Source organism: Bos taurus, chromosome 2, assembly GCF_002263795.3.
Source record: "Bos taurus isolate L1 Dominette 01449 registration number 42190680 breed Hereford chromosome 2, ARS-UCD2.0, whole genome shotgun sequence".
Taxonomy (NCBI): Eukaryota; Metazoa; Chordata; class Mammalia; order Artiodactyla; family Bovidae; genus Bos; species Bos taurus.
Genome location: NC_037329.1, coordinates 122619318 through 122632361, shown reverse-complemented (window position 1 = coordinate 122632361; position 13044 = coordinate 122619318). Strand labels below are relative to the sequence as shown.

The window sequence follows — 13044 nt, the reverse complement described above, 5'->3', positions numbered from 1 at the left end:
TGACAATATACAGCTTTGACATGCTCCTTTCCCAATTTTGAACCAGTCTGTTGTTCCATGTCCGGTTCTAACTGTTGCTTCTTGACCTGCATACAGGCTTCACAGGAGGCAGGTAAGGTGGTCTGGTACTCCCATCTCTTAAAGAACTTTCCACAGTTTGTTGTGATCCAGATTACTAAATGGCTACTGTCAATCACTTTGTATCTGATGGCTCTCACAGCCTCTAAAATAAATAATAGGAAGTATACCAAAAGGTAAATTTCGTTTCATTAATTTTATAGCAATTTCCTTAAGTGTATACCTTATCTGAGGCATGGAATTTAAGGCATTAAGATTTCGGTTACCTTAAGTGCCAAAGCCAAGTCCTCACCTGGAACCATGCTGGTCTTGGGAAAACTCCATTATGTGCCCAGCAATCTCCCGCAATTGTAAATTAGGATATCGGTTATTTCGAAAATCTTCCAAAAGCCTGCTCCTGCCAGAGGGCATGACATCAGACATTCCGTATCGCAAACGGGAGGAGGAAAAAAGGGTGCTGCTGGGGCTGAAGAGGCTGGAGGCACTGCTTGCGCTGCGGTACTTGGCTTCAGCGCCTGGAGCAGCAGAGATGTATCTTCCACTGCCATTTGTGAGTCCTCCTGTTGGTTACAGAACAGGAGAACTCAAGACTCATTCTCATTTTGTTCAAGAGAAGAAAAAGCATCCCATACATGAAATCTTGTATCACCTCTGATTTCTTTTCAAATCTGTTGCTTTTGTGTTAAGACTCAATTCTATTAGTGCCATGATTTTTATCAGGCCAACTCACCAAGTTGGAAGAAAACTTCTGCACAAAAATTGAGAGGAGAGTGCTATTAAACACTGATAGGACACTGCTAGCAATAATGGAGCAAGGGTTAGTGAGTCCCTTCGTAATAAGTGAAATGAGGAGGAACGTTCCTGCTGTGTGAACCAGGATCAGAAAAGACAAACTGCAGAGACAAGAGTGGTTTTCCACTCCCATCTCTGTGGAGATTCCTGCCATCAGTGAATAATCCCCACTCCCATCTGAAACCCTTTCTTAAAAAAAAAAAAAATGGGGTACCCAGGTTAGTCTGTTTTATACAGTGGGTCCCCCAAAAAAGTTTTGAAGGCATGGTTTTGCCAGTAAATAAAAGTATGAAAATCACTAAGGCAATGCAGGCCAACAATTAGACATAAGGCACAGGGGAAAAAAAAAAAGGATATATACTTTGAAATGGAAGGCTTTCAAGTTCTTCATCAGGAATGGACAGCTTCTAACTCCTACTGGAACAGAGCCTGAAGTAATTGCAGTAGCAACAACTTTCAGGCCACTAATACTGCCATCTTGACTGCTGACAAAGAAATAATCACTATGAATCCCCAGACAGAAAAAATAGAGGAAAAACTGAAAAGTCTATCAAGAGGTAATTATGAGTATCTGTTTTCCTTGTTGTTTTTTTTTACAATACTGGCTTTTTTTGTTTGTTTGTTTAACTTTAGATTGTACTATAAAAAGGACGTGAAGCCTTTTTTTTTTTGGTTCTTCCCCCATTCCTACATTGCAAAGTAGGTAAGAAATACCATTTAAACCACAAAGAGAGCAGATGAATAACAACCCAGGAACCATGAGAGAAGTCACCCACCATGAACTGCCTGTTAACTACAGAGTTTTAATGACAGTTTAGTCTGGAGTTCAGTGGTAGCTACAAAAGGATACTCAGCTTGGATTTCTCCACAGAATTCTAGGGCCCAGTTTCAAAGGTCTGGGTCTCAGTGAAAACTATGGAACCAAAAGGAAATGGCTCACATTTTTAAATAATTAAATAAAAACTACTTACTGAGCATTTGTCCTATGCCAGCCTCTATGCTAGCAGTATTTCATATCCACTTTCTATCAAATTCTTACTGGCATTACGGAAAAGGGAGTTTTAAAAATCCCGTATAAGTAACAGAAAATTAAGGCCCAAAGATATGAAATGCCTCTCCAAAGATACAAAACTCAAATTCACCATGGCCAGAATTTATCACAGAATTCTTAACTCCAGAGTTACAGCTTTGCAACCAACCACACAATACTCCTTTTCAGATACAGTTATACAGTTTTCGTTTTCTAAAGGACATTGTTATTCTTGTCAAAATTCCATAATATTTCTTAATCCAAAAGGAAAACATTTCTTTCAGCAAAGGAAGACAGGAGGTTTGTAAGAAAAAAGAACAGTAGCCATATGGCTGCTTTTTATTCCATTTCAAAAATAATTCTTTTTTTCCCCAGTCTGAGAAAGGAGACAAACAGGCAAAGAGGAAGTAATCAGACAGGTGAGCAGTACTGGAAGAGTGTGATAATACCAAGTAAGGTGGTGAAGAAGAAGGCATGGCATGAATACACAAGGTTTTGAAACAAAGGTATTTTAAGAACCTGGTCACTAACAAAGGCACTTAGTGAAAAGTAACAAATCAACAAAAATACAACCAAACTCCTAAAAGACCTGAGAAACATCCAAATTAACATGGAAGGAAGCCAGATCCTCGGTTTCAAGGCTGAATTGCGGGAACCAACCCTGAGCACTGCCCTACTTCTCTACTTCAGTTACACAAGCCAACAAATGCACTTATTGTTTAAGCCATTATCAGCTGGATTTTCTGTTACTGTGGCTAAGAGCATACTGACTAATCCACAACATAAAGGGTTGGAGTGAATAATGGGCAGATTTATACATCTGCCCTGAAGTTTTGATTTTTGGCTCTGGTATCCTTGGATGCCAGACAGGATACACAAGCACACACATATATATACACACACAGCTGTTATTATTGAGAAAGGAAGTATACAAATCTGAAAAAAAAGTTTCTCTAGGTACTATATTATAAATGGCAAACTAACAGTTAATAGGAATATTCTGCTCAGGCCAAATAATTTTCTTTAAACATTAAGCCAATAGTTAAAACTTCTGCTTAAAAAATGTGGTTTCCTGTTGTTTTTGAAAAGGTATCCGGCAAAGAGTAGACCATCATTACTTGTTGACTGCAGTTTCTTTATAGATACATAAAGGCGTCTTCTAGTTCACTATAGTTTACACACCTACATGCACTTATGCCCAAACTTTCATCCCTTGGAGGTGGCCTTTGAGAGTATTTAACACCTGTTTTAAAAAGAACATTTCATTCAGGCCCTCTAAGGGAGCCTCCTAATGATTCCACAAAGTTTTCAGCAATATTTTGATGGTGGTGGATTTCATAGAGCTGTGTCCTATGATATCTCCACAGAGATCAACAGCTTAAATGTTTTGTGTATATGTAGGTTTCCTGCTTCACATGTAAGGAATGTGGAAGTCACCACTTCACCCTAACAACAAGCAAAAAACTAAGCAGTCTGAAAAACCAAGAATTCTTCTTGGATCCATAAAAGAGGTGAAAATAGAGAAAACCACTGCCGCCAAGATCGGAGAAACAGACGTACGGGTCACCACGGCTCACCTGACCACAGACTCAAATAGACACACTGCCCAAACCAGTACCAGACAAGGAAATCCTGAACTGTATGTAACCAACAAACTATCAAGTATTGACAACTCTGAAATACGCAACTCTAGCCTACTCAAACTATCCTGTCCCAATAAAGGGAGAAGGAAAAATACTAAGAAACATTTGTGAAGTTGACGGTCCAGAAATATAGGCTCACTAACACAGTGAGACCTAATCGTAAGTCTATAGAACACTCTCCCTTCCCTCACACTTCACCATCACATTACTAAAAACCTACTATGGCATTTCCTTTCGCTTGATATATCAGGCATGGCTATCAAGGCACAGCAAAAGGCAAAAAAAAAATCTGAAGAGTAAGGGCACACACAAGAAACATATATGAGAGGGTACTGAAATTTTCAGAATGGGAATTTAAAACAATTACGATTACTATGCTAAGGGCCCTAAAATATACAGCACACAGGAAGAGATGGGCAATGTAAGCAGAGAGATGGAAATCCTGAGAAAGAACCAAGAAGAAATGCTAGAGATAAAAAATATTGTAACCAAAATGAAGAACACCTTTGATGGGTTTATAAGCAGACTGACTACAGATGAAGAAAGAATCTCTAAGCTAGAGGATCTATCAATAGAATCCTCAAAAATCAAAATGGAAAGAGAACAAAGACTCAAACAGAACAGAATACCCAAGGATTGTGGGGCAACTACAAAAACGGGAACATACACATAGTGGGGCTATCCAAAGGAGAAGAAAGAGAGAAAGGGACAGAGAGGACATCTGAGTCTATAATGACTAAGGGTTATCTAAATCAACGTCAGACACCAAACTGCAGGTCCAGGAAGCACAGGGAACACCAAGCAGGAAAAGAAAGCAAAAATTATACCTCCCAACCATCATTTTCAAATTACATAAAATCAAAGATAAAGAAAAATACTGAAAGAAGCCACAGGAGCAAAAAAGTCTTACTTACAGAGGAGCAAAGATAAGAATTACATCTGACTTCTCCTCAAAAAGCATGCAAGCAAGAAGAGAGAAGACTAAGTTTTGAAGGAAAAGAAACCCACCAACCTAGAATTCCATACCCTGCAAAATTATCCTTCACAAGTGAAGGAGAAATAAAGACTTTCTCAGCAAACAAAAATTGATGGCATTTGTTGCCAACAGATGTGCCTTGCAAAAAATGTCAAAAGCATTCTTCAGAAAGAAGTATAAATAACACAGGCCACAAACTGATCCATATAAAGAAAGGAAGAACCTCAAAAAGAGAAAATTTTCTCTTATTCTTAACTGATCTGACAGACAACAGTTTGCTCCAATAACAGCTACAATGTATTCAATTATGTATGCTTATGTCTATATTATACACATACATATATACATACACGTACGCTTTTTATACAGCTGAAATGAATGACAGTAATTACATAAGGGATAGCAGATAAAGGTTAAGATTATTCTGTGATTATAAAGTCCTTTTATGGCCTTATTTGAAAGTGGACCTCAGTTAACTGTAAATGTATAATGATCCTAGTCAAACCACTGAAAAAGTTGGGGGAAAAAAAAAAAGGAAGTAGTCTGATAGGCTAAGAAAGGAAATACAATGGAATCATAAAAAATGCTCAATTAAAACCACAAGAGGCAGGGACTTCCTGGTGGTCCAGTGGCTAAGATTCCACATTCCCAATGCAGGGTGCTTGGGTTCAACCCCTAGTCAGGTAACTAGATCCCACATGCCACAACTAAAGATTCCATGTAGCCAAATAATTTTTTTTAAACCCACAATTGGCAGAAAAAGAATGAAAGACAAACATAGAAACAAAAAAATAGAAAACAAATATGGTAAACATTAATCCAACTATATAAATAATCACTTTGTCAATGGTCTAAATGTACCAATTAAAGAGACTGTCAGAGTGGGTCAAAAAATGAAATTCAACATATGCCGTCTACAAGAAACTAACTTTAAAAATACACACGTACAGATTAAAAGTACCATGCTAAATTAAGAAGTGCTTCAGTTACTTTATCCAAAGGGTTTTCTAGTATTCCGGCCATCTAGGATCCCATCTTCTCGCTACATGGAATGTTTTCATTCATCTGGTTTTGTTTTCTGTACTCAGAGATTTAGTAGATGACTAATGGGCAAAACCCTGCTCTCTTTGCCTTTTAAAGAAAACTTCCCAAGGCGCTCAACATCTGGTTCTGAATTTAACACAGGCAGAGGCAGTGCTGCTCACAAAAATGTTTACAAAGTAGTTCTCCTCAAACCACTCCTTAATACCATAACCAAGCAACCTTTCATGAAAGTAAGCCTAAGAATAATTGTCTTTAGTGCATAATGCTAAATCCAAACTGTGTTAACTTTCACTCGGTTAGTTTTACAGATGACAAGTCACTTTCAGAGAACTAGGTAATCAATCACAAAATGCTACATTTCCATTTAGAACAGAGAAGTGTCTGAAGGCACACACATGACTAGTTAACAATCTGAGATTACTACAGGTTCAGTTCAATTCAATCACTCAGTAGTGTCCAACTCTTTGCGACCCCATGAATCACAGCACGCCAGGCCTCCCTGTCCATCACCAACTCCCGGAGTTCACCCAAATTCATGTCCATAGAGTCGGTGATGCCATCAAGCCATCTCATCTCAAAAAGCATGTAAAGACCTGCACACTAAAAATTTCAAAACTTTGCTGGGGAAAAACAGTGCACGCAAAGATGAACAATCACCTACCTCGTGCAATACACAAAACTAACTCAAAACGGACCAAAGACTTTAAGAGCTAAAAAAACAAAAATTTTAGAACAAAACATAGGAGAACATCTTTAAGACCTTGAGTTAGGCAAAGATTTCTATACCATAAAGCATGATAAACTGGACCTCATCAAAATTAAAACTATTTTTAAAAAATTTAAAGTTACTGCACTTCAAAAACAACCATTTAAAAAGAAAAAGACAAGCAAAAGACCAGAGACTATGTATATGCAAAACACATATACATAAAGTCTGATAAAGGACTTGATTCCAGAATATAGGGCTTCTCAGACGGTGCACTGGTGAAGAATCTGCCTGCCAATGCAGGAGACCTAAGAGATGCGTGTTCAATCCCTGCGTTGGAGAAATCCTCTGAAGCAGGGCAAGGCAACCCACTCCAGTATTCTTGCCGGGAAAATCCCATGGACAGAAGAGCCTGGTGGGTCCATAGTGTCACAAAGAGTTGGGCATGACTGAAGCAACTTATTAGCACACATCCAGAATATACAAAGAACCCTTACAATTCCATGGAATAAGACAAACAATGCACATCCAAAACTGGGCCCAAAAAATGAGTGGACATTTCACCAAAGATACATGAATGGTAATAAGCACATAAAAAGATGCTATACATTACTGTCATTAGGGAAATGCAAATTAAAACCACAATGACATAACTATTTCATGCCCACTAGAATGGTGATGTTATGTAAGAAAAATAAGAACAAATGCTGGCAAGGATGCAGAGAAATTGGAATCCTCGAACACTGCTGGTGGGAATGTAAATGATGAAATTGGAAAAGTTTGAATTTCTCCAAAATTTAACATAAAACTTTTACATTCAGTAATTCTACTTCCAGAGAAGTGAAAACATGTTTCTACAGGAAAACATCTAATAGCCAAAAACTGTAAACAACAAACATCCTTCAATTGTGAAAAGTTAGACAAAATGTAGCATTATCCAGAAAACAGGATAATTCAGCCAAAAAAAAAAAGGAATAAACTACTGACACATACTATATCATGAATAAAATCTCAAAAACCTCTGAAGAAAAAAAAAAGTCAAGCAAAAGAGGTCACATACTGTATAGTTCCATTTATATCAAATGTTCAGAAAAGGCAAATTTAAAAACAGGAAGTAGGAAATTCCCTGGCAGTCCAGTGGTTAGGGCTCTGCAGTTTCACTGCAGAGGGCACTGGGTTCCATTCCAAGTAGGGTAACTAAGAATCCCTGAGCCCTGAAGCACACACATCTCCACCCCCACATGCAAAAAAAGAACACAAACAGAAAGTACATCAATGTCTGACTGGGGCTAAGGGTGTGAATGGGCTTCCCTGCTGGCTCAGCAGTATACAATCCACCTGCAATGCAGGAGGCGTAGGAGAGGAAAGTTGGATCCTTAGGTTGGGAAAATCACCTGGAAGAGGCACGGCAACCCACTCTAGTATTCTTGCCTAGAGAATCTCATGAACAGAGGAGCCTGGTGGGCGAAAACAGGGTCGCAAAGAGGCAGACACGACTGAAGTGACTTCACGCATGTGCACGCACATATTCAAGGGTGTGAATGGGGATTAACATAAATGACTAAGAAAAATCTTACAGAAGGGATGAAAATATTACCAAACTGATTTATGCTAAAGATTGCACAATACAGAAAGTTACTAAAAATAATTGAATTACATGCTTGAAAGGAGTGGATTTCAAAATACGCAATATACAACTCAATAAAGCTGTTTTTGGGGGACTATCCTGGTGGTACGGTGGCTAAGACTCCATGATCCCAATCGCAAGGGATGTCAGGGAACTAGATCCTACATGCAGCAATTAAAGAATCCCCATGCCACATCAAAGATCAGAGATCCTGCGTGCCACAACTAAAACCCAGGACAGCCAAATAAATAAACAGATACTTTTTAAAATAAATTGTTTTTAAAAATAGAAATCTGATCTTTAAAACAGGTGTGAAAAAAACACTGAAGAATCTATAGTAGGTACTTGACATGTGAATGTTGAATAAACAAGGAGGAACATAATTACTACAGGCAGTGATTTTTTTTCAGAGTATCCTAACACATGTCTGTCTACTGGGAGGAAGTGTGAAAATATATGATAACATTGAGAAAAGATCCACACTGGGATAACAGAGATACAAGCTGGAGTGTGCATTCAAACACTTATATAGCTATGGGGTATCACAAAAGTCATTAAACCATGCTGAGTTTAAGTTTCCCTGTATAGAGTCATCTGAGTACTTAACACAATGAATGAATGCTTACTTACTATGGTTGTTAGTGACCTGAGAACTGATAGTTGGTGGCAGCAGTATAGTATTAATAGTAAAAACTACATCAGAATGGCCCAATATATATTTGGTAAAAAAAAGTTACATTTCCTTGGTGACAGATGGTAAACAGACTTCTTGTGGTGATTATTTTATAATGGTTAAAACTAAAGCATACAAGAACCTTTTCCTCAAGGAAATAGACTGAAGTGAGGCAAAGCACCACCAATCAAGACACAAAATTCCTCAAGAGTGGCATGTATGATTAAACATCGCACATGCAAAAAAGGCAGTCCAATGGAAATACATACATCTAAAATGCTTATACAAAGTAAAAAATTTTTAAAGGGAAGATATGTCAAAAATAAAACTAGGCAGACAGCAAGAGTCATTAAAATAAGTAGCTCACACCAATAGTTCGTTCCTTCTTCACAGGGGAATCAAAAATTAAGGAGAAGGATGTATTTTATTAAATTGCTGATATATTGGAAAGAGGAAAGGCACCACGCATGCGAGTAATGTTTCCAGCTCCATTTTCAAACACCTAGAGCCATAGCGTTTCGTTCAGAGGCTGATACAGTCCACAGGACAAATCTGGCCTGCCATCTATTTTTGTAAATGAAGTTTTATTGAAAGATAGCTGCACGTTTACTTACATTTTGTCTGTGGCTACTCCTGTGCTTCTATAGCAGAGTTGAATATTGACTATAGAGACTGACTGACAAGCCTAAGATACCTCCTATCTGGCTGTTTACAAAAAAAACTTATTGTAGATTTCATTTGTTTACTGTTAAGTATATGCTGATACAGTTTAAATGTTTAAACCAAGGAATTAAAGGATAAGAGTTCTGACCCTGATAACGCAATGGTTTAAAAGATATTCTGGCACATTACATGGTAGGATATACCCTGATGCTGCTTTGGAGTCTGTTCAGATATGAGAAGACCTAAGCAAGTCAGTTTCCTCACATCTGTATCATAGGCATAATACCATATCTTCAGAATGGTATGCACAGCACCCAAAACTGTTAACAGTAGCTGGTAATAACTGTTCAATAAATGTTAATACCTTCCATCTACATACTAAGCTGGGGCTTTCATCTTCTCCTTATAAGTTTGCATTAACCCTCATTCTTTAAAGCCAGGCCTCCTGTCACAAAGAGACACTGTTGTGCAATATACCCTATTCCTTATTTATCCAATATGGACCTAGCAATCTGTAACGTCCCCAAAACTTTTCTAAAGTAATGTCCATGTATAACATGAGACAGTTTCATAACTATAGTTCTTATCATGTAAAACCTCAGGATACACACGCACACTCTCACATGTCTATATACATATATACATAGTTTTGCCTTAGAACTCATTTCTCAAACTCAGAGAGCACTCTTAGTTCTAGAATAATAACTATATTATCCTATCCCCTTCAAGACTTTTGATTTTTATAATCATTTTTCAGTCTTTGTCTTTCCAAATAAAAAAGGACTAATCATTTTTAATCAATCCTCATTTCTGAGTCCATCATCTTTCTAGTCAAAAACAAAGAAACAAACAAAAAAAAAGATCCATGTAAACTCTGGACTTTGGATGATAACGATATGTCAATGTAGGTCCATCAACAGTAACAAAGGTACCACTTTGGTGGGGGACGGTGATAACAGGAGAAGCTATAAATGCGCAGGTCAGAGAGTACAAGGGAAATCTCTATATTCTTCCCTCGATTTTATTATGAGCCTAAAACTGCTCTAAAAAATAAAGCTTTAACTTAAAACAATAATAAATAGAAGATTTAAAAATCAGAATCCTCTAGCAAAGTGGTATTTCCCAGGACAGTCCTAATTCAGGCTTGTCATCACAGATGATTATTAACAACACCCCCATTAGCTCCCTTAAGTGTCCTAGGTTGTAGGATGAATTATATGGTCGCCACACTTCTATGCCTCAACTTTATCCATCTAAAAAATAAATCAGCACTTCAAAATACAAACTTGATAAATAACTAGAGGAAGGGAGTGTGTATACCATCTTCCATCTTGAAAGATTTAAAACTTTGCCACCCAAATTGTTAGAGTAAGTTTCTTTTCATTCTTAAAGCTGGCTGCTTAGAAGCCTCTTTTCCCTCGTCATTTTCCAGGATTCAGATGGTTAACATTTTTTTAAACCCCATATACAAAATAAGCTAAACATATAATCGGGAAGGATCTATACTCATTACCATCCTGTGTAGTTTAAGAATGTACATAGAAATATTTTCTAAAGAATCTGACAAAAATTTTAAAACAAAATGCTTTATGTGAGAAAGTAAGATATTAAACATATACACGGGGAAGGAAAGGGAATCTAAAAAACAAGGCTAAATATTAACTGTGGTGCTATTTCAGTAGTGTTACTAGGTTAATACACTCTTTGTCTCTCTTTTCCAGCTTAATTAAAAGGAATCTGTACTGTATACTGAAAGATTCTCACATGCAGCCAAAGAACAGCCAAAGATGTTCATACTAAAGCTGAAGTGAATTTACATGGGATGCACCCAAACTTGGATAAATTCCAAACTGCTGTGCTGCCGAGGTATAGCCTAAATAACATGAGGCACTTTAGGAAGGCAAAGAACACCCAGGACACCTCTAGGATGAAGGGATCGTCCTTTGCTTATGCAAAGTACTTCTAATGTCATCAGTGGCAAGAGATTTCTAGAGTTCAAGGTGGTGTAGAGTAATGGTTCTTACCCAGGTTTAAGCTTGAAGAGGATCCATGTGAAGAGAGGGAAGGAGGTGGTGTCTGTGAATGTCCTGGTCCCTGACTAGGGAGAGGCATGCCCACGGGTCCAGGAGAGGAGGAAAAGCTAAGGCCGTTATAAAAACTGTGTCCAATGGGGGTCAAGCTGCTCGATGTCCTCTTATAAAGGTCACTGCTGCCAGTCAGGGAGTCACGGCGGGAGCCACTGCCAGTGTTGGAGTTTGCAACTAAAATGGAATTAAAACAATGCAGATAAGAACAGGCCTGTTCTTCGAAGAACAAGCCCAGTGACCTGTTCCTAACACTTTGATCCAGACTCCTTACCACCGCAAATTTGTCAGCAGAGACAGCCTAACTGTTCATGTGGCAGTTCTAGGGGCAGGTAAAGTAATAAAGAGGACATGGCTCACGTTAGCATGAAACGTTTTTTTCAAACCATCACACGTATGTTAAAGTCTCCTTCCTTTTGTGTCTCATATTATGGGGATAGGGGTGGGTTAAAATCCTCTGATGGCCACACAAGTTATGGGAAAGGTGAAAGAAAATGGGCTAGAAAGAATGCCTTTCATCAACCCAAAGGTTCTGGTAGAAAAATGGAGTAGAAAAAAGATTTGTGAAGGGGGTATTGCCCCACTACACAAGACTTACATGTAAAAGCCTGGTTTCTCAAAGGGTTCAATCAACAGATATTACTAGCCCCCAATTCCAATTTAAGATACTGTCTCTCAAATAAACCCTTCTGTTTTGATCACATTGTCTTACAAACACTGAAATTATTCCATCATTTTCCTTACTACTTTCCCACTTTTTTTCTCCCATTAAAACATTTAAAATATCTTAAGTCTAATTTCCTTCCTCCCACTTTTCCATAATATCCACCTTAATTCTTCTCAAGACTAGAGAAAACTCATGATTCTTTAAGACCTGCAGGTTGTGGAGTATACCACCCTAAGATTTTTGGTAAGTCCTCCTCCCTCGGTTTTTCATATCCACATTTGTATACTTCCCTCCACATTCTCCCCAATGTCTGCAGAAATCTCCCCAGATTTTCTAATCCTTAAAAAAAAATGGACTCTGAGAGTATAAATAAGTAGCAATGTGCGTGTAAACCTGAAATAGGCCCCAAATGTATAACTTGATTTGAACAGTCCATTATCTCAAAGACGTGTGGAACAGCTGGGTTCCCACGGGACTCGGTCCAGATCTGCCTGTGGTATCTGTCCAGGGTTCCATGCACTGTCAGTAATTGCATAAAGATTATAAAAAATAATTAAAATTTAGTTTCAGCACATCAGTCTGATTTCTACCTGCTGTTCCAAACCCTCCAAGGGCTGATCCCAGGGTGGCGCCGAGAGAACTGCTACTTCCAAATCCCAAGGATGTGTTGGCAGGCTGGGCGGAGCCCTGGGAGAAGAGGGAGCTGCTCTGTGAATTGCTGCTCAGAGAGTTGTTGCCGTAGAAAGAGCTGGATGCCAGGTTGTTACTGGGCTGCTGCTGGGGCTGGGGCTGAGGCTGCTGAGTTCCTAAAGGGCGAAATGGTCCATTTGTTGTTCCAGCAAGACCACCGGCTGCTCCATTTGCTGAAGCTGCGGCCGCTGCAACAGCTATGTAGAAGAAAGCAAACCATATGGCTATGAAAGAGACTGGCCACATTTCCAAACTGCGTTGTTACCCTTTTGAAAACCTTTTAATGCTGCCATATCTTTTCAAAACAGACACAAATCTTGCAAAGAACTATACAAATCTGTCTCTGATCCCTTCACCTGAAGCTTCTATTA

At 38.5% G+C, this 13044-nt stretch overlaps 1 protein-coding gene across 26 annotated transcripts in view; it reads right to left on the bottom strand.

The window, feature by feature from the left end:
• PUM1 (pumilio RNA binding family member 1) overlaps window positions 1–13044 on the bottom strand; it is a 125988-nt gene that overhangs the window by 21625 nt on the left and 91319 nt on the right. For 20 of the 26 annotated variants that reach the window (XM_005202941.5, XM_005202944.5, XM_059875456.1 and 17 more), the window contains 3 exons: window positions 12574–12870; window positions 11257–11493; window positions 371–638 (listed from right to left, as the gene is read on the bottom strand). In XM_005202941.5, the coding sequence (XP_005202998.1) occupies window positions 371–638; window positions 11257–11493; window positions 12574–12870 (802 nt within the window). The remainder of the gene's footprint in view (window positions 1–370; window positions 639–11256; window positions 11494–12573; window positions 12871–13044) is intronic. The other 6 variants (XM_005202948.5, XM_010802429.4, XM_024976002.2 and 3 more) reach the window with 2 other exon arrangements.